Source organism: Chlamydotis macqueenii, chromosome 13 (genome assembly GCF_036417535.1).
Source record: "Chlamydotis macqueenii isolate bChlMac1 chromosome 13, bChlMac1.mat, whole genome shotgun sequence".
In the NCBI taxonomy this organism is placed as follows: Eukaryota; Metazoa; Chordata; class Aves; order Otidiformes; family Otididae; genus Chlamydotis; species Chlamydotis macqueenii.
Window position 1 is genome coordinate 6,277,305 of NC_141568.1, and position 21,090 is coordinate 6,298,394.

General features: G+C 41.9%; 2 protein-coding genes across 2 annotated transcripts in view; one reads left to right on the forward strand and one right to left on the reverse strand.

Moving 5' to 3' along the window:
• Positions 1-16,325, forward strand: part of MAF (MAF bZIP transcription factor) — a 190,532-nt gene extending 174,207 nt beyond the window's left edge. The window contains exon 3 of the mRNA XM_086757958.1: positions 16,217-16,325. The gene's annotated coding sequence lies outside the window, so the exon portion shown is untranslated. The remainder of the gene's footprint in view (positions 1-16,216) is intronic.
• A 112-nt stretch (positions 16,326-16,437) lies between these two features.
• Positions 16,438-21,090, reverse strand: part of WWOX (WW domain containing oxidoreductase) — a 524,293-nt gene continuing 519,640 nt past the window's right edge. The window contains exon 9 of the mRNA XM_086757955.1: positions 16,438-17,526. Coding sequence (XP_086614081.1) covers positions 17,338-17,526 — 189 coding nt within the window. The 3' untranslated portion in view covers positions 16,438-17,337. The remainder of the gene's footprint in view (positions 17,527-21,090) is intronic.

Genomic DNA, 21,090 nt, shown 5'->3' on the forward strand with positions numbered 1-21,090 from the left:
CTTTTTGATGCCTTAAGAAGCAAACTAAGATGGCTGATGTTATGAAGGATAACAAGGGGCTTCACATCTGGGTGAAGGGGAGCTCAGAGGAAGAGGCTCGATGCCTCCAGCCATCGCAGCGGCCGTATTTCGTTGCTGCCGGCGGTGTGGGGACTGCTACCTGTCTCGTATTAAATGACCTTTATTCAGATCAGCCGTTGCCTTGCACCATGCACATGTCTGGTCTTTCTTTCTGGACACGGTGTGGAATTTGTTAGATGTTGCTTCAGCAGTTATCCTTAAGGGATTGAACAAATTTTACAGTCATGGGAAAGGAAAATAGTAGGAGCTGCCAGGTTAGAGAAAGAAAAGAATTATTTCTAAACTTGAACCACCAAATTTGATGGCAGATGTAACAAAGTGCAAATACCCTCTGCCTCGCAGGGGGGCATAAGCAATATTGTGTATCCCTAATTTTGCAGACTCTGAAGACACATAGTGCTGCAGTCTGACTGAGATTTCTGCATGCATCAGAGCCCTGCGAGACTTCAAATATTGCTGCTGTAGTGAAGTATTTATAGCATTTGGAGAAAGAGACTGGGACAAAAATCTCCAGGGGTCTAATCTTGGCCCTGCTAGGGAATTACAGCATGACTTTGGGCAAAGCTTTTACCTTGCCTTTCAAAGGGAGTTCAGCCTGTGCGACTGCAAAACGAGTACCAGAGGACTTACCTGCTGCCCAGGTGAGTTGGCAGGGATGATGAATTAATCCCCAGGTGCTGCGGCTGCCTGGCGGTACCCTGTCCCCTTCGCGCTGCCCTTGGAGCAAATCCCTGGTGCCCCGGCCCCACGGGCGATACTCTCCCCAGGCACTGCAGCCCTCCCGCCCGCCTCTCTCCCAGGGTCCCTGCCAGCCCCAGGCAATCACTGGGCTTCAGCTGCTCCCTGAGATTAGATTTCCATCTCACACCAGTGGTGCTTGTTTCCACGCTTACCTTGCACCAGGCTTCCGGCACCCAAACTGGACAATGCTCCTGCTCACTTACTGATCATAAAATGCTGCAAGGTGAACGGTGCTTCACCCTACTGCTATGCATCCTCACCATAGATTAGAAATATAACTCTGGAAAATCATTCATTAATTAGTTGAAATTGCATTAATATAATAATGGAAGTGTGGGCTGTTTTGTTTTTTTTTTTCCTTTTGGCTGAGGGAATAAACAAGAATACTTAGAAGGGTCTTTTACAGAACAAAGCGATGGAAGCAGCAGAGAGATGGTGCTTTTAATGAAATGTGTATATTTACTTGTGAAAATGCGCTACGGATGCATATGCTGGGTAATAAACAAAGGGCTGAAAAATCTGTCTGATCAGCAAGTCTACGACTAGCTACTAATTAGGTGTATCTCATTTAGGAAAACCCACTTGGCTGCCTGAGTTTTGTTTGGGGGGGGACAGGACACAAGGAGAAGGGGGCGGCTGTGCTGGGGGAGCAGCAACAGCAATGAGACAAAGCGAGTTTGAAGCAAATCTCCCTCCTCCTCTATCCCAGGCATGAAGGGATAGCCCATCAGCATCTATTCCAATAAACTCTGGTTTTTAACCTTTACCTTATCCATCCCAGAGGTTTCTCACTGTCTGCTAGCGCAGCAGAGGGAGAAAACTCCCTCGGAGACGGGTGGGAGGCCCAGCTGGGCTTCCGAATGCGAATGCTGTGGGGCCAAGGTCCAGCCCTCTCCAAAGGTCAAGGCGCCAACACGTGTTTTGCCTACAGGCAGAGCAGCCCTGCTCTTGGCAGTTGCGAGGAAAAAGAGCGCAGTGTGCGTTTCAACTGCTGCGTAAAGTAGTCCTTTAAAAAAAAAAAAATTATTCTTCATAAATGAGACTTTCTTGGCTATGATCATTAAACTAAATGGAAGCAAAGAGATTAATAATGAAGTAACCCAAGCAAATCAGACAACGTAGCCTGTCTGCCATCCATTTCAATCTGAAGTTCATTTTGGCTCGTGCATCTGAGTCTGAGTGAGTTTTCCTGATTGATGGATGATAACTCACATCCAGGTATTATTTTTTTTTCTATTTCTTTTTACACTCAGAGGGCTTTAGAAGTCATGATTTTGGAAATACCCATTGTCTGAGCCCAAAAATATGAAGGTAGTTTCTAAATTGATTTTTGTAGATAGATGCTATTTCCATTTCATTTCACTTGAGAAGGAGTTATCTGTTCAGTTATCTTGCTGGCTGTGACAAACAACAGTAAAATACCATAGCAAAAAAAAGAAAAAGAAAGAGTTGATGACAATTTTATACCTAGATAGACGGATAAAAATAAAGGTGTCCACTTTCTCTGATGTACCAAATTCAGTGTGAGAGACTGAAGTCCCAGTCCATGCTGAGCATTGTGGCAGTAACCTAGAAAAGCATCTTTCCGTGTGCTTAGCTTTAACCACGTAAATAGTCCTGGTCAGTGCGTACCCTCGCATGCCCGTGGTTAAGCACAGGACTTTATATTCTTTTAGCACATATGCTTTTCAGTTTGACAGTATACGTATATGTCTCATGCCAGCTTTCTGCGTGGGGGCCTCTGTCACCCATGAGGTGGATGCCACAGCCCAGCCTCGGGTCTGGAGATGCTGCTCCCGGCCTGCGAGCCCACTGCCACGGCTGGGAGAGCAACCTGGCCCTCAGCAGAGCCTCAAAGGCGGCCCTGATAAAGACATAAGTGTGGATAGATTAAATAAATAAGGTCTCATTAAGTGCTACGTGGTCTGTACGGCCGAGCGGGCCTCGTGACTGCTGGGAGCTCAGAGCTGGCCCTTGTGCTGCGGTGAGCAGCGATGCTCAGCCCGGCTCCCGCTGCTGAGGGAGGGATAGGGACCGGGTCAGGGTCAGACCAACCCATGCCTGGGCATTGTCCAGCCCCTCTGCAAAAGACATCGGATTTGGAGAGGGTGACGGGACTGCTTTCCCGTTCAGCGGAGGGGCAGAAAGGCATTTCTGGAGGTGATGTGTTGGCTAAATTCCTGCCGAAAGGATTATGCTAACGCATCGTGTTATTGATGGTGCAGTAGGGTTTCCAGAGCCTTGCGCAGGAGTTTTTTTATTTATTATTTAATTCTAAATAAACAAAATAAATAAATCATATCACTTATGTGCTATACTGGTAGGTGCAATGGAAAAAGCAAAGATGGATGGATAACGTCACATTTTAGCCTAATAGCTGTAGAGTTTCATGTTATATTTACGCTGTTTGGTGTTTAGCTGCATCAGTATTGGAATATTAAAAGCATTTTTTAAAAATCAATAATTAAACCTGGATTTCGTTATTATTCGGCACATACACATTCGCAGACCAGTTGTATTAAACATGATACAAGTATCACACCGTATGTAACTGTACTCACACTAATTGCACATTCTGGCACATTATGGGTAATGATGCTTGAAGTTACCAAACAGTTCAAAGATCAAAGGCCACGCAGTCAAAGAGTTTAAAATAAAGCTCCTGATTTGTGAATTTATGATAATGTGCTAAATTTGACCTCTTCCCCTCATATAAATAACTATATATAATTATATAATTATATATTAATTAGCCTGTAGTCCCACAGCAATTACAGAGTTATTCCATGGGTATCTGAGCCCTGATAAGGACGGCGATACCCAGCGTCTCCCCCCACCTCCTGCTCTGCATCTCTAACCTGCATACATGAAAATATCCTGGGCTTTCCGAGTCCATTTTGCTGTGGATTCTGCCAAGGCTAGCCTTTTATCTCTGGTTGCTGGTTCTGTTTAATTGGTAGTTTGCAGATAATAGAAACTCAGAGGAATATTATTCATTCATCTTCAAAGAGCTGGAAGCCAAGAGAGTCTGGTGGGGCACCCAGGAAGCCTTGCAGAAGACTGAAATGGGAAGGCAGTGTTTTTATCACCTTCCTCATTCAGAAAAGAGAGAGAGAGAGAGAGAGAGCAAGAACGAGCAAGGCAGCCTGACCAGGAGCCAAAAAGAGATGATTATGTGGTTATCCAGAGGGATTCTTTCTATTACTTGAAAAATCAGAGCACAGATTTAGAGAGACAGGTTGATGTGCTCAGGAAGATCAATGAATATGAGAGGTTCATTGATGGCATATGCTTGGGTTTAGACGTAAGTGTCAGATTCAGAGGTAGTGACAGCAGAAGGGAAGGAAGAAGCCAATGGTCAGTGGAGTGCCCTGGGGTCTGTACTGGCAGAGGAGTACCCTTCCCAGTGAGAAGAGGTGGCACCAGGGCCTTGAAGCAGCAAAGTTAGATGAGATTTCAGCCATAGATGTCAAGGAGTGAAATTTTGAGAAATCTATAGGAAACAATCATGCCTGAGAGAAGCTCTGGAGGAGCTTGAGACGTACCAGTGGTGGGAGATGGTGATGAAGGGACCCCCGTGGTGCCCTTGGACACATCTGCAAAGTGTGAACAAAAAAAAAAAAAAAAAACAAAAAACAACAACAAAAAAAAACCCTCACCCAGCAAAATACTCACAGCTTCCCAAGGGGCAAGAGGTTTTTTTTTTCCAAGTGTAAATGTTTGCTCACATGATTCTTTTACTAAAACCACCTTGCAAACCCCTATCATGAACAGTTTTAAGATGCTCGCCTGTTCTCTGCAATTGTTTCATTCATCCTGGTGTGCAATCACTTCAACACAGCCCATTGTCCGCTGGCAAAAGCAGCGAAGTGGTCCCACTCTTCGTCAGAAAAGACTGTCCATCTGCTATGCATTGATAGAGTGAGCTGCTGAAGATGATAGAAGGACTAGAAATATTTTTGTTGGCGTGGAAGAAGAGGCATGGAGAGAAAAAGTGAGTTAGGGACAATAAAGATAGCCAGGAACGCTGGAGCACCGACCGATCCAGGGTCATTAAGGAAAGTATATAAAATATGTTAACAGATATCAGGAGCCAAGAACTAATTTTAAGGAAGACACGAAGATATTCTTGCTAGTTCAGTGAACCTTTCAAAGCAACCAAGGCAGTTTCTAACTTTATAGAGCCTTTTGCTTGTTTCAGCTACTGTCTTTTGCAGAAGCATTCAGATTTCCAAAATTTAGGAAGCTGAAGTCATTGATTCTTAACTCATGCCAGTCAACAAAAATCTGAAAAATTATTTTCCTAATGGTTAGTGGTGTATAGGAGTGTCTGTCTGTATTTTATGTCTTAATAAGCCATGACGATGTGCAATGATACAAGGCAGGCGTGCATTTTAAGGCAGTTTGCAAATAAATTTTGTGACAGTCACCAATGCAATTCCAGAAAGCTAACTGTGGTTGCAGATTTAACTATGAATGGGTTGTTTTAGGAGTTCTTCAGGAGATCCACTTTTATGCTTTTTTTTTTTTTTTTTTTTACTATCAATCATCAATCAAGTACATATATGAACAGATGCTTCAAAGCAAACTGGAGCAGATTCAGTACTGAGCACCTGCCCTGATCTCTGCTCATCCCAAGTTCTGCTTTGCTACAATTGCATTAATTTTCAGGTTCTTCTTGGCTTAAATACAGAGGACTCTCTGGAAAAAAAAAAAAAAAAAAAAAACTGCAGAAATAAATACATTTTAGATTTGCTAACCATGAGAAATACATGTATATTGTTCAACTGAAAAGCATATGTGATAAAAGAATATAAAAGTCCTATGCTAAATCATCTAATGTATAAAATAACTAACCAGGCAAGCAAGATACTGATAAAAATATTAGTGTGGTAGGAATTGGAGATGAAGAACTGAATTTCTTCATTTTGTTTGTTTCTTCATCTGAAGAAAAAAATGCTGGAGTGGCTTCTGACGGAGGCCATAATGATGGTGAGGCAGAGGAGAAAGCTGTAAAAGAAATAGCTATAGGCAGCCCGACCAGCTTTCAGGGTGTGAAATGGTCAGATCCAGAATTACGGTCCAAGTGATTCAGCAATACTCAGATTCCAGGTGATTCAAAATGCAGACACGGCGGGGGGGGGGTGGGGGTTTTTTATTTAAAGCAAATCATATATTAAAGTGTGTATGTATATATGAATGTAGGTGTACGAGAGATATATGTCTATATAAACACATATTTGTACATGTACATACATTCATAGGAGTGTGTCTGTGAATATATATTTGTACAAAAGATGCCATTAATGTCACATTCATGAGTAATGGCATATGCGTGAACAACTGCTCTGCAATTGAGAAAGTAGTTCAGTAGTGTAAATTGCTGGACGGTTCAAAAACCGGGGACTAATATAAAAATTAGGAAATTAAGACTAATCAGGTTATTCAGATGGAACTATTGTATTTCATTCAAAGTGCAGTAAACATATGGATTAATCAGCCAATAAGACCACTGAGGCAAAGACTGTTGCTCACGCTCTGGAAAAATTTTTTTTTTTCTTTTTTTTTTTTTTTTTTTTTTGTAATTTCTACTTGTTCATGGACATAAAACAAATATTTAGATGACTAACTGACCAATTTGCTGGTAAAAGTTTGAAGTGTAGTTCAATTGATCATCACGCATGGGTTTTTCCCGCTATTTATTTATTTTTGAAAACAAACTGTGTTTGTTAGTTATTTTTCTGTGTTTCTTAAAGTCTGCCAGCCTCAAGTGCTCCACATGCAATTTACACAGTGAAATAATAAGCTCACGTAAAGACTTATTTTAAATCCTAAGCCCTGCTGAGCTCTCCCTGCGGCATGCCACTCAGTCTGGCGGTGCGTGAGTCCTGGGGTAAGCATGGCCGGTGCCTTCAATGGTCTCTGCAGGGCTGAAGTGTGAGTGCCTATTTCTGCAACAGCATTTTTAGCTCAGGTTTTTGGGCCTTACGTTGCTTTAGTACTTCAACAAACAGGTCGCCATCCTGGTACAATGCAGATGCAGATGAGAGCAAGGTGATAGTTCATATAAAGTGTTGATAGCTCCCAAGAACTTTTGGGAATCAGGGCAGAGAAGTGGTGATGTAAACCAGAGCTTTACCCTTACACCTAGCGCTGCTAACCCACAAGGAGTCGGGGAAATACTGCTGTAGGGGTGCATGTAGGCTTGGTGCTGTACCTCAGTCGCCCTTGTTCACAGCCCAATGTTCTTGGGTTGTTGGTGAAGCCAGGTTTGCCTTGGAAACCACGTGCCATGACCTACAGCCAGGGATGACATCCTGAGCTGAGGTGGTCTTTGAGATCATCCTACAGCTGTGTGGACAGGCAGGATTTAGCACAGTTGTGCAAATGAAGGTGGGCAAATTCAGGATAACTGAACTGGGTAAGATGGTAGAGAGGTGCTGGAAAAAAGAGAGATTTTTTTTTTTTTTTTTTTTTTAAAAAAAAAAAACCTGTTCTCTGGTTCAGGTGTGGTTATGCATTCACAAGTGTAAAAATGTTGGTGCAGAGACAGTAAACTGACATTTGTAGGCATTGACATGCAATGAAGTTGCTACAGAACAGGCCCCATTTGTTTGCCCAGCACAACCCCAAAGCCACAAGCACAGAGGCAATGGCAGAAAATGCGGATCTCTCAGCATTGCCTGTATTTACATAAAGAAATTTCACGTCAGTTAAAGCTTCCTTGGGAATACATAGGAGGGGGATAGCTCTTCAGCTGAGGATGCTGTCTCAGCCTTATATAAATACCTGCAGAATTGCTCAAATAGTTCATTAGTAGCTTATGAGTTTCTGTGCTTGCATTCCTTGCTAGCTCTAATTGCAAGGATGTTGATTCGTACTGCATCCGACCGGAGCCGGCTAACAGATTCTCTGCTCTATTGCCCCATTAAATGAGGTGTTACTGTATTTGACTTACGCTGAACAGGATCCCATCCCATTTAGTAAAGAGACCAGTTAGGGCTGACCTAGCAGGGGACAGATTTCCTGCCAAATCTCAGAGAAGTCCTCCTGAATATGAGATGTTAATTGTGGCCAGAATTAAGGATTAAACAGTCATGGCTTCAGGTTACTATTGGGAACTGAAATCAGGATTACAAAGGAAACTGGGCCATGCCCTCACAATGCTATTACCCCAGTTCTTGAATCTCAAAAACCTTAGAAACTCATCCTCGGTGACCAATAAAAACTAGTCTAAATTGTGCTTAGTGAGGCCTGAGGAAGAGAGTCATACTCGTGCAGCCATAGTTTGGCCACCTTTCAAAGCAGATGATAACATCAAGGACAAGAGAGTGAAATTCGGCCCTGATTTATACCCTCTGCAACCTTTATTAGAGCCAACGCTCCAGCGTTGGCCGTACATCAGGCCACAACCTCATCTCCTGCCCAGGAGAGACAGACCCCACACTGGAGACCAGCCACTCACGCCTCCAGGCACTGTCAGGAGAGCAAATACATTGCAGAAGCGTTTCCCCTCGGGCAGAGAGTCGGATGAGGTCCCTGTGTAAGCTCAGCCACCACCCTGGGGTAACCGTTAACCTCGAGGGCTGTACAGCCCCTGTGGGCAGGTACGAGGCCGGATCCTGCTCCCCCATAGCACCTACTGAAGGGCTCAGCGTTAGGGTGATGTCCCCCATTCAAGTTCTTGGTGCGGGGGGGACGCTCAAATAAGCTAAATATTTATGATGGTGCAAAACCCCGTACCTGACCCCAGAATACAAAGCCGTAGAGATGAACGCGAAGAAAAAGAAATTCTGTGGTTGAAATTTATGACATGGTAGCACATACTTAATAACCAATTAAAGCCAAGATTTATTGGGAGCTAAATTACATTTGTGTTATAAATAGAACTAGAATATACTGTTACAGAACAAAAGAAAAACATCTTAGCATTTAATATTGTAAAAGACAAAGTAATCTAATGGACCCTAAATGTTAATGGGTGTAAAGATTTACACTTTAATTGCATTTTTGAGTCATCTTATTTTACAGTGCTCTTTTTTCTGTGTACATATAGAAATCAACAATGTGCTGCAACATTATACTTAAGTAGTGGCAAGACTGACTTTAGGAAACCTGTTGTTATTATAGGCAAGATCAGTTTATTACTTATAAATCCTCACAAACATGTTAATTGAAATGAGCAGTGGACTTTCACTGACCTTGGCTGTATGTATGTGAGACCTTCATAGCAAATTAAGCCGGTGAAGTGTGTGTGGGAAGCCAAGCAGGGAGGGAGTGGTAACAAGCCAACTTCTATTTGTAAAGCCAAAAAATAAACTATATTAGATTTAGGGATTTGCTTTACGACAGGGAAAAAAAAACCCTTAGCAAATGATGAAACATGAAATTACATCCGATTAAATTATTGAATAATAATATGGTATTTATTAAAGTATTATCAGCGATAATCCAACTTTAGGATGATATTGGAGATTGGCATTTGAGGACCTGCTTTCATAGCACATAGAATGTTACAAACTTCCCAGAAACTAGTTCCTGTGCTCATAAAATTTCTCTTCCAGTTTGTGTTACCGCTTCAAGATTCATAAGCTGAGTTACAGTTATAGATGAATCTAACTCATATTACATTTGAAAAAATAAATGTGCACTAAAAGTAATTAAAGCATGTTGGTTCATGAATAATACACCATTTTACTACTATTTGCAGAGTATAATGAGACAAGCTACTAAATTGACAATGAATGCTCTATTATGTGATTGCCAACTGTTTTATAAGATATTGAACAGATTCATTTATTCTATCATCATGTGCATTATCAAGCTATTGCTTTTTAATAAATTAATTTCCCCTATGTCTCCAGAGCCTTACTTTGAAATCTGGCTGAAGGCATAAATGAAATTAATTTTGTGGTCGGAGTTTAACTACCAGTGCCGGGTGACTTAAAAATACCGTGTCGCAGTTGGCAGCCGCCGCAGAAGGGGACTTCTGGCTGGCCGCAGCATCGGAGTGCTGGCCTCGGCGGAGGGGCTTAATTGTGATGGCAAAAGATGCTTTTTAATAGCCAGCTGAACAGAAATAGTTGCCCCTGCAGTACAGGGCTCTCAGACAGCTCTTGTTTATCAGGAATGCTGGGTGCCAGTTGTCCCCCTTCCCCTGCCCTTCACCCCCGCCCACTAACACGCGTAAATTGACCTTTTAATTGTTTAGCAGCCTAAAACTGGTGACACCATTCATTGACTGTAAAGCAGCCTTAATGCCTGGTTGGGTGATAATGTCATTAGGAAAGTAACGTGATTGCGGTGAAAAATCTCTGATCTGGGCTGTGTGCTGTCTTGGAGGAGAGGATTACCGGTGAGCCCTCGGCTGGGGCTGAAACAACACGTAACGTCCGTACAGCCCAATGCTGCAGAGCTATTTTGCTCAATGGTAAACAACTTCTAATTGCGGCTGTTGACAGGACTCACTGTATAATAACTAACCTTGCTGCAATGTTATTATTTCTGAAGGGAGCCTTTCTCCATATTTTTAACAATAAGTCTGACAGGTGTCATATTAAAAAACAGGGCTTAATTCTAATGCAACTATTCCCACCCGCCCTTCCCTTTTCGTTTTTGTGCCTCTGTAATGCATGAATTTCTCCTGCTCATAAAGATTAAAGGAACAGCTTTGCTGGGAGGAAAATACTTCTGGTACATTCGAGATGGTCTCAGTACTTGCTCCCTTTCTCCTCTCTTCTCCAGCCACGCAGGCTCAATGCTGGGAGGGAAAGAGAGGGAGAGACATGAAGCCTTCCCTGGGATGAGAGGCAGTTCAGGATCCATTGAAGCAAAATTTCAGGCTTCTTTTGAACTGTGACCTGCGGCTGCTGGCCGGGCGCTCCTTGGGCTGCGCAGCCTGTGATGCATTGCTGACTGCTGTCCACCAGAGACTGAACCTAGGCCAGCAGTTCACTTACAAGTTTACACTGGATTTAAGTCAAAATGCTAAAACGCCGGTGTTCAATCACTGCTAACTGTGTGCTCGGCAAACAGCTCCCAGCAGACTCTGTGCTTGTAAAATCCAATACGCCACATAAAGTAAGGGTTTATGGAGGTGCAAGGGGTTCAGAAGATATTTTTTTTTTCTCCTTCCCTCCTGCTCGGTTTCTTGTGATGCTGCTTTTTAGGTGCTGGGATGGCTTCAGCTGTGTCTCACACAAACCAGGCAGGGGCATAAAGCGCAGAAGGCTGCACACAGAAAGGCGTTACCATAACTGTTCCCCATGTCTCCTGCCGTTCCTCTCAGGCCACCTGCAAAAAGCAAAAAGTCCACTGCAAGCCCATTAGTGACCTGTTGATGTAATGATCAGAGCCGTGGCTCCCATGCACTCGCTTTCTCTCACCTCCCTTTGCAAAAACCTTCCATGTTTTGCACCCGCCAGCATCACACGCGTTTCCCAGTCCCCGCTAAGAACATTGCAGAGCTGCTCAATCCACTGCTGTTCAAGGAAAAGAGTGCCTGGTTTGCCAGGAGGCATCGTGTAAATCCACTGTACAAAGCCCCTAATTTAGACTGTGCTCGTCTATCTGCGGGCGCTGCACCAGACCCGCGCGAGGTTTCCATATGAACAATGCGCATGCTGCAGACTTCACTCCCAAAGCACTGGCTAATGCGCAGTTTTTGTAAGAATTCTTTTAAAAGAGTAAAGAAAAACAGCCAAAATAGTCTCACCAGTCATTTGGCAATCTGTTCTGTACCCTCTTAAGGTAGATTATTTTCTGGGATTAAAAAAAATATATATTATTTCTTCCTCACTTTTTTTTTTTTTTTGCATAAGCAACTGCCCAGCAAATTGATAAGAGCCCTTTTTAATTAGATAGTGAAGTTGTATGGGTAATGTTCCATATAAAAGGTCTATAAAACACAGCAGAATTAATAAAATGACTGCTTCTCATTTAATTCAGGTCCTCCAAAGGGATCTGTATGTCTTGCTTTGGTCTGTTTGTAGTACTTCTCTCCGCCACCGAGCCATGAATTGATTAAAATCACATTCCTCACTTAAAACTGGAGCCCAGTTGGTAAGAGATACTGGATAGTACTTAAGGTCTGTGCACAGACACATGAACCGCCCCCATTAAAAAAAAAAAAAATACCAAAAGGAACCATTGTGCATCGCTTGGATTATATGCAAACACAGCTCACGTTGACAGCTACCTCTGGATGACTCCATCAGTACACACTTTATCTCCAGCTGTCCAAGTAATTTTCCCAGGATTTCGCCCCTCTTTTTCACTCCTCTCCACACAGATGGATTAGAGCAACAAACGGTTTACATGCTGCACATCATTAGCTATCCTCCCTCACTACCCAGCAGATAACAACTGGGCTCTATCATCAGGACATTCATAACACCTTGACACTTTTACAACTATGCTGTTCTCTGCCAGAGCAATCTTCTCTTTTAAAGCATGAAGCTAATTCATGAAACACCCATTGGAAAGTACTCTGCAAATGCAACAGGGGAGGGGGAGAGAAGAAAAAGCACAGCCCAGAAAAGGCATCTAGTAAATAACATAGTTAGCACTGTAAAAAAAAAAAAAAAATCAAGGGAAAAGCAGCGTATTCTTTCTCTCCAAGATACCTCTCTATTTTCCCGTTGCCTCTGTCCCACGGTGAAGGACATCATCTGCAAACAGCCAAGCATCTGTTGGCCATATTTCAATGCTTCCATCACCGTGTTGTCCAAGCACTTTCAGCGCCTGGCGTTAGCGTGGCTCTCTGTGATCGCAGGCTGAAGCGGGTCGGCTGTGAGGGTCCCCGTTCGGGCGCTGCAGTCCCAGCAATGGCTTGGCTGCTTCCTCTGGGGATGGGGTTTGCTAACTGGACCTCTTTGCAATGTGACCAGTTGAAAGCTTCAGTCAGTACTGTGTTTACTGTTGGATATTGCCAACGGTTCTTCTGGTTTCCCTAAACTACCTCCAGTCTCAGGGCATCTTGACTCTAACAGATTTGTTAATAAAGCAATGTATTCTCTGTGTAGGCTGGGATCCTGCCTCAGAACCATGCAACATAGGCTTACATCTAGAATAAAATACAACCTACATCAGCCACTGCGGATGGAAAGAAATACACTTTTTTAGCAACATTTTCCAAGCCTCTCAGCATGCCCCCCCCGACATCCCAACCATACATTTTAATGTATAGTACATGCTTGTTTAAAAAAGAAATATAAGGAGAAAGAGTAATTACCGTAGCTTAAATTCAGCCTGATAAGAAGGGCTCGCACAGGCTGAGCAGCTGTTCCACTGCCATTCAGATTATGAAAATATAATCCTAGAGAACCTTGTCAAGGTAAATACAGAGCATGAAATGTATAGGCAATTTTTCCCCAGCCACATATAATGATCAATTCCAAAGCCACGAGTGATACCAAAGGACAAAATAAGATCTGTCTAGACTTTCTCACTTACAAGATATTGATCATTCCAATGGTAAACTGGTTAGTATAAGTGTATTTGGCTTGAAAGGTCATGAGCTTAACACCTGACAAGGAGTTATTCAACCTTGATATAAGTCAAATTATTGCAGTGTTGCTGGAAAGACTTTCTCTAATAAAAATCCCTATCTGGTCTGAGAATATCTGAAATTTATCTTCCAGATGTCAAAAGAAAAAGCAGGGTGGGAGGGGAAGAGTCAAGACTTGGCACGGGTTTCTGCTGGTTCACCTCTATCTGGTTCTGCATGTAGAGGTCCCAGCAGTCGGTTACTTTCTGGGCAGACCACAGCCAACATCTGCTGCACGGACAGCAGTGGAAACTGTCATGGGCTGAAATGGCGGCTCCATCCCCCTTAGAGCTTCCAGTGGCTCTTCATTCATAGCAAGGGAGCTTGCTCGCTCACCTACACGGGCTGGCAGATCCAGGGCACCCATAGAAGGGTAAAAAAATCACCATTAAAATGGGAAATGTTGACTTTTGAAGGAAAGCAGAGAGGAAAGGGTAAAGCAATGCCCTTCAGCGTGTCGGTGGGAAATGCTCTGCGGCATCGCCCTCCAAAGCCTCCCCTTCAGAAGGTCCTGTGGGGCTTGGGTGGTGTGTCAGAGACACAGTCCTCCCCCTTTTTTATAGGGATAGCTAGCAAGTGCTTATTAGGACTATTAGGAGCTTGATATAAGTTTGCTGGATCTTTTCCAAGAACTATAAATACCAGCTCTATTTTGCTTTATTCAGTTCTTTTTGTTTTGCTGATATGATACTAGTTAAGGTTAATGGGGTTTGCTTTAATATTAGACACAGGATCACTTAACTACCTTTAATGAACACTGGAGTCAATGCATTGTGGAGTAATTCACACAGACATTGCCTCAGGTAAATCAACCGGAAAAATGTAAGCCAGTCAAATAAATAAATCTGACCGGCTGTAAATGTGCCAAATTTTACACCAAAATATATTTGAAAGCCAATGACTTAGGAACATCTAGGATATTAAAATGGAGGGTTTGGAGTCTGTTTCTTTTCAATTGCTTTTCCTTTTTAATGTCCCTTGCACGTTCCTCCTGTGCTGAAACCGAGCTGAGAGTGCAAGAAAAATTATTTTCACAAGTGTTTCTAATAGAAGCAAATGCTCTGCAGATTTGTGCCATTTTTTTTTTATTTGGAATGAAAATGATTTTAAAAAAACACAACTTTTTTATATCTGGCTATCTCTACACAGGAGAGTGAGCCCCAAAGAGGAGGACAGAGAGAGGGAGAGAAAAGGAGGAGAGAAAAAAAAGAGAATGAAAGAAAGAACAAAAGAAAGAAAAAGTAAGAAAGAAAGAAACAGAGAGAGAGAGAAAGTAATTTTATCTCAGTTGGAGAAAATAGTGACAGGGAAATTCTAGCCATAGTAATACACTAGTGTCAATAAATATTTATTAACCAGAAATAGGAACCAGAGGAACTCGACCAACTCATTGGAGCTAGGGGGGCAGCTTACTTTGTACTAATGCAAAACTATGCTAACTTTAAAAATGCTTTTACCTCATAACACTGAAATAGTGAGCTGTGTACAAAGGAAAAACACCGCCCAGATATTCTTTGAAGGAAGGCAGGCAATCTCTTTAAGTACTGAATTCTCATAAAAGCATGCAATATTTCAGCAATAAGGAATGACAGGGTGTTCATTATCGGTTATTAATGTTTGCCTAAATGGAGCATAAGGTCCAGGCCTTCGGGGGAGTGCAGAGCTCCCAGCACTGCTTAATTACTGCCTCTTCTTAACCCAGCAATGCCAAGCTCTGATGCAAAGCTCTGCTGTCATGGACCAGCTGTATTATGATATGAGAGTAACTCTGGCCGTGAAAAGGAAAAATAACGCATTTGAAAAGACTGTCGCAGGGGTGACAGAAGTTAGTCAGTTTTTCTCCCCAGATAAAGTCCAGACAATAGAAGGAATTTGACTATAACCATCACCTCAACTTGCAAACACGGAGACCCCGCCACTACAGTTTTCAGACATTGCACTATATCAGCATCTGGCACAGATTGGACAAAACTTCTAGGAGACAAGAAATAACTTTGTCTGAAAAGAGGTGTTGCTTTCTCTGGAATAGCCCCTTTTATTGCTTTATTCCACCAAATGTCTGGGTGCAGGAGCAAGCTCATTAGGATGTGCTGGTCTCGGGGAAGGGGTTTGCTGCAGATAGCAGAGGAAGACACATGGACAAGGTTGCTTATTTACTGAAGGATGTTGCTACACAGGTGGTGTAGCAGGTATAAGCAAGGCCATATATTCTTCACTACTGCTTTAGGAAAGACTGTGGCATCCAGTAAAGAAAGTGGTCAACTAGGGAGCTGCTGAGGCTGCACTTGGGCAGAAGCTTGAAGGATGCCAAGGGCTTTGGGGAAAAGAAAAAGCCCTCATTTTCTCTGTATAAAGCCAGCTCACCTAATTCACCCTCGATTGGAGGGGAGTGGCTCCCAGGTTCCCCCTGTCCACTTGAAAGAAATTTAATTTCACAGATAGAGACTTCACATGCAGAGATTTCAACCCTTAGGTGGAGAGGAGGCTGAACAGCACCTACCTGAGAAAAGCTTGCACTAAACTAGGAGTAGCCATAAAAGAAAAAAAAAAAAAAAAAAAAGAGAGTCCAAAAAATTGTACTATATGACTGTAAGGTATAGCTGTTATTTGCAATACCATCAGCGTGGCGAGTTTTTTGATGGGAGGATGCTGTGGCTACTTCTGCCAGGTGAACGTGTGCCTTGACATTAACACCTGTTGAAGAGCTAATCAAATGCGTTATGATTGCAGACAAGAAAAATCATGGAAGGTAGATTGCTAGCAATAAATCATAAATAATAAGGAGGTCAAAATAACCTTCTATTAACAATGTGTCCTTCTATTTATTTGTTTATATTCTGTCTACAGAAAATGTGATGCCGGACTGGGGATGGCTTAGGACAACCTTCTGGCGTGAAGACGGCTACAAAGCACAAAATACAAAAAATGAACTCAGAAAGAAACAAGAAAAAAACAGCATTTTCTTGGCATCAACAAGAAGCTCTCTATTTTTCCTGAAGTTTTCTTTTCTAAAAAAAAATAAAAGGAACTAAGACATTTACAGAAATGAGACAAACTTTCTCTTCAGGTGACAATATTCAAGCATGTTGTTTTATTGAATTTAAATTGAAAGAAAAAAAAAGAGAGATTTGGAATGGGATGCAGTATCAGGAGAACTCAGAAACTGTGAACTTTGAAAGAAAAAACCCACCTCTTTAAAACTGTGAACTGAGAAATGTATGGAAATACCATTTAAACCCCTGATTACACCCTGTGTGTTCTTAAGGAGACAACATCATCTTTGCTAACTTGACAGTATTTAGGGAATGATTTACAACATATCTTTTATTATAATATTTTAAGAAAAAACAGAAATATTTAATTAGTTGTGACTTTACCATTTCTGCTCAGATGTCTTCTTGCACCTTCTTTTCCTAGATAGCGCAGATGTATTTGAAGCCAGCAGTCAAGGGCAGGAAAGATTTCTTTCCTTAATAATCTTTTTATTTGCCACACCCAATAAAATCCTTGTAGGGAAAAAGAATCAACAGAGCTACTGTCTCTCGATCAATACCTAAAGCCTAACAGACAGTAATTATGAAAATAAAGAGGAAATCCCATATCGGGCTACATACCTACCCATTAATCAAAACAACAGAAAATATCTGCAGCATTACTTTTCTAAAATAAGACAAAAGATGCCTCCTTGCGTTACGCTTTGAACAGGCTATAATCAAAAGAAAGAGAACCAAGACTAACTGAGCCCCAGGAAGCCACATTGTCCCTTTAACCCACATTATTCCCCATTTCCCATTAGTACTTAACATTTTTCACTATGTTGTGACTGCTATTATTTCATTTAACACTGGTTAATCTGTATCTGAGGTATATGGAAACCCTCTAGATGATAAGATTGGACAGGTTCCAGTGTTGGCAGTTTTCGAGCGTGCACACACTCGATGTGTTTTGATCCTTCCAGGAGCTCCCTGTTATTTGGACTGCCTGCCAATTCGTTCTTGGATCAGCCTCTCGCTCAGCTCCCACAGGGCTGCGGCCGTCGCTTCGCCCTGCGCCTCCTGCGACGGCAGGCAGCGGCAGCAGTTGTTGAAGTACATCCCTCCCAGGCCCTCCAGCTCCGCAGCCGTGGCGCAGTAGACAGTTGTGGCAGCTCCTTGTTGCTGGAATTAAAACAAGAAAGAGAGAAAAAATATCCTATATAAATATATATGTATTTTACATTGTAATTTTGATTGCGGTCCTCTGAAGCTGTGCGTCTTGGTGAAAAGCATCGCAGCTGACAGGGTAACTCGCATGGTGACAAGGCTGAAACACTGCTGAAGACGCTGCCTGCCTGTCTGCCGGCCACTTCTTTACAAAACACCTTAGTGAGGATTTTTTTTTTTTCTTTTCCTTTCCTCTTAGAAAAAAAAAAAAAGAAAAGAAAAAGACACTTCTGAACCCCAGCCCCAGCCTTCGTTGGGTCTTTTGCCCCTTTTCAATAAAACCTTGGGTTGGCTACAGGGAGAGTCTGGGGCAGGGTCTGCTCGGGCGGCGTTTGAAACTGAAAGAGTTGAGCCAGGCTTAAAAGCGGCACCTCAAAACTTCCCAGTTTCCCTTTGCCGCACAGTGAACACATACCACACACCTTGGGAACCCCTGCTTCCTAATCCTGCCCAGCAGCGCACATTGACGCATGTTTGCATCTCGTTTGTTTGGGTTTTTAAACCTCTGGTAAAAAAAGTAACCTGGGCACTCCAATTAAGCCCTATCATGTAAAGTGCAATCGGGATCGGTGCCAAACCTGCCCATATATCTTTGATCAACAGCTTCACAGTGGCAGTTGATACCACTGCCTTTTATGAGTGTTTATCTGCTGCCGGCAGACAGAGGTTCTGATTTTGGAAAGACGTGAGACTTTCCAGTGCGTTTTTTTTTTTTTTTTCCTATAACAACAATTTCTCATGTCTTATCATGCTTTAAGAAACAGAGCAGGTAGATTAGAGGCTTTTGTGGATCAGGTAGTTTTTCTTCTTTTTCCTTTTCTTTTTTTTTTTTTTTTTTTTTTTTTTTTTTACTAAGTGAACTTATGTTCAAATAGGAAGAATGAGTTTCTTTGAATTTCTCTAACAGAAACCTGGAGATCGAGGCCACAGAGGGCCAAGCACCCTTGCACCAGCGATGGGCTACTCCCTGGTACAGATTAAAAGCGCAGTGCCAGAATAGCTGTAAAGAGGACAAGAAGCTAGTGTGCTTTGTGAACTGTAATTAAAAATACTAGGTGAGAGTGCATAGCAAGACACAACACTAATTTAAGACCATACAGTTTATCTGGCATCTTATGATTATTTATGTACATCTTGGTCCTTTCTGTGGTAACGAATTATGAGCTGATAGGAATCAGAATAAAGAGGCTGCCAAGTATGATTGAAAAAGTAAACAAAGAGAAATTAGGTGTTGCCACATTAGAATAATTTAATGGGGAAAAAGAATAGGCTTCAATCTCTTGTGATTGTCCTCCAGTTCTTTTTTTCTGGCCTTTCATTGTCACAACTAAGGAAACTCAGGGTGCTGTTAGGGGGTCAACCTGCAAGAGACCTCTGCTTTACATTCTCATCCTTCACGGGCAGCAAGCAGTATAAAAAGCCCCACTTCTCCTTAAATGAGGTGTCTTAATTTTGTAACTGCAAAGAAAGGCATATTTGTTTGCAAGACACGCATTTTTCTCAGAAGATGGGATTAAACTGGTAATGATGATGCCACAGTTAGAAATTATCTCCCATCACAAGGTAAACCACAACTGCCTGTATTAAGTATTTTGAAAAGCATATATTTATCAACAGGCTAGAGTATTTTCAAAGTTAGTATAATACATAGTAATCCTCTTATTGAACTGGTATCTTTTTAAAAAAAAGATAAAGTGTCTTAAAGGCAGTAGCAGAAATGGAAGAGTTCTAAAAGTAATATTAATAGAGAACAATAAAATTCCTATGCTCATTTGAACTATCCTATAAAGCTCCACAGCACAGGTATGATCACCATATTCAGCTGTTTAGGATGATTCAAAGCCCCTGAAGAGTATTATTAGTTTTTTGCAAGCAATTCAACTGGACTTTTATTAGAAAGGTAAAATTAAACTAAATTGCTCAATGCAGAGTGAAAGCCCTTAAGCTATTGCTGAAAAGCATCCGTCCAGCCAAGCTAAACTCAGGCTAGCTCTAACAGAATCCAGCTAATTCATAAAATGGAAGTTTATCAGAGCAGTTTAAAATCCAAACCAAACAATAATTTATCTTTTCAAATGAGTAAAATTTGACAACTTTTAAACAAAATCCTCAGCAGGCAGAAAAATGTCCCACAGTATAACAGCAGTGCTTTATACCTCGAACATTGACACAACCTAGAATCCAAAAGAAGAGAATAGTTTTCCCTGTGTGAGCATAGGATATTTACTTTAAGCGATAAAAGATTATGTGGCTGGAAGCCCAAAGCACTTTATCTTGCGATGCCTCCAGTATTTCACTGAGAACTGGATGTAAGCACTGTGCCATTTGCTTTTTGGCTGTGTATATATTTACTTCTTTTTAAATGTTTCGATCATGTTGGCTGTTTTGGAAGAAGAAAGTTCAATGGTTCTATCATTGAAAGAAAAGTATGTTTCTTATTACTTAAGAGAAATGCAGTCGTATTTATCCCTTCATCGACAGAGGGTAAAGCTTTAATATCTCAGAATAATGGAAAAATAGGAACTCATCAAGCCTAGAAGGTTCCTTCAGATGGCAAAACTACGAAACAGAAGGTAAATCCCAGATTCTCAAAGCCATTTAAGCATCTAATTGCCTTTGGTGAATGTCAGCTAGTTCATTCAGACATTTGAGGACCTAAGTGACTTGCCCAAGGACAGAGGGGAACGGGTATTGCAAAATCACAGGAACCAAATCACACTTTGGGTTAGGAGAGATGTCAGGAGGTCTCTAGCCCAACCTCCTGCACAAAGAGTGACACCTAGGAGCCCTGTACATGCCATGCTGAACGAGAAGGTCCTCAAGGGACAAATTCCTCCTCTCCATCTACGACTCGGACACCACAAACCTCCAGGAAGAGCCAGAGCTGCAGACAAACTGCAGAATGCCTGCACTGCCAGCCATGCCTAACCAGGCTGAGAAACCGCAGAGTTTCTCGGCAAATACTTTTTATCCCTCATGAACACTGTCTTGAATGACATCTTTATATGTTGGGCCTTATGACAGTTTAATAACAAGTTTTAATTTTTTTGCTCATCAGCTTTCCTGTTCACATATCATCAGCATACGACAGCAGAGGATGTTAGGGAATCTAATTAGTAAACAATTCCATACTGCTGATACAAGATGAAACATTCTTAAACCGATAAAAAGAGCACTTTAATCACTGTTGAATGACTTTCAATGCCAAGCAGTTTGTGCCATGTCAGAACATAATTTGAAGAAGATTAGAGTACTATATAAAAGAATTAATGTTAACAACTTCGTTAAAAAATGTCTTAAACAATGAGCCTGTCAGTTGTCACAGACTCTCCCTGATCTATTGTGATTAATGCCCCCCCCCCAACAATTTAAATTGATAAACAATGCTCAAAGCACCGGGCAACCTAAACATTTTTTTTCCATACGTCCGTCAGTTGTACAGGGTGCTAATCACCAGAGCTGGGGGTCAGCCTTCTTTAACCTGCAACAAAGACAGTGGGTTGCAACAATGAATACACA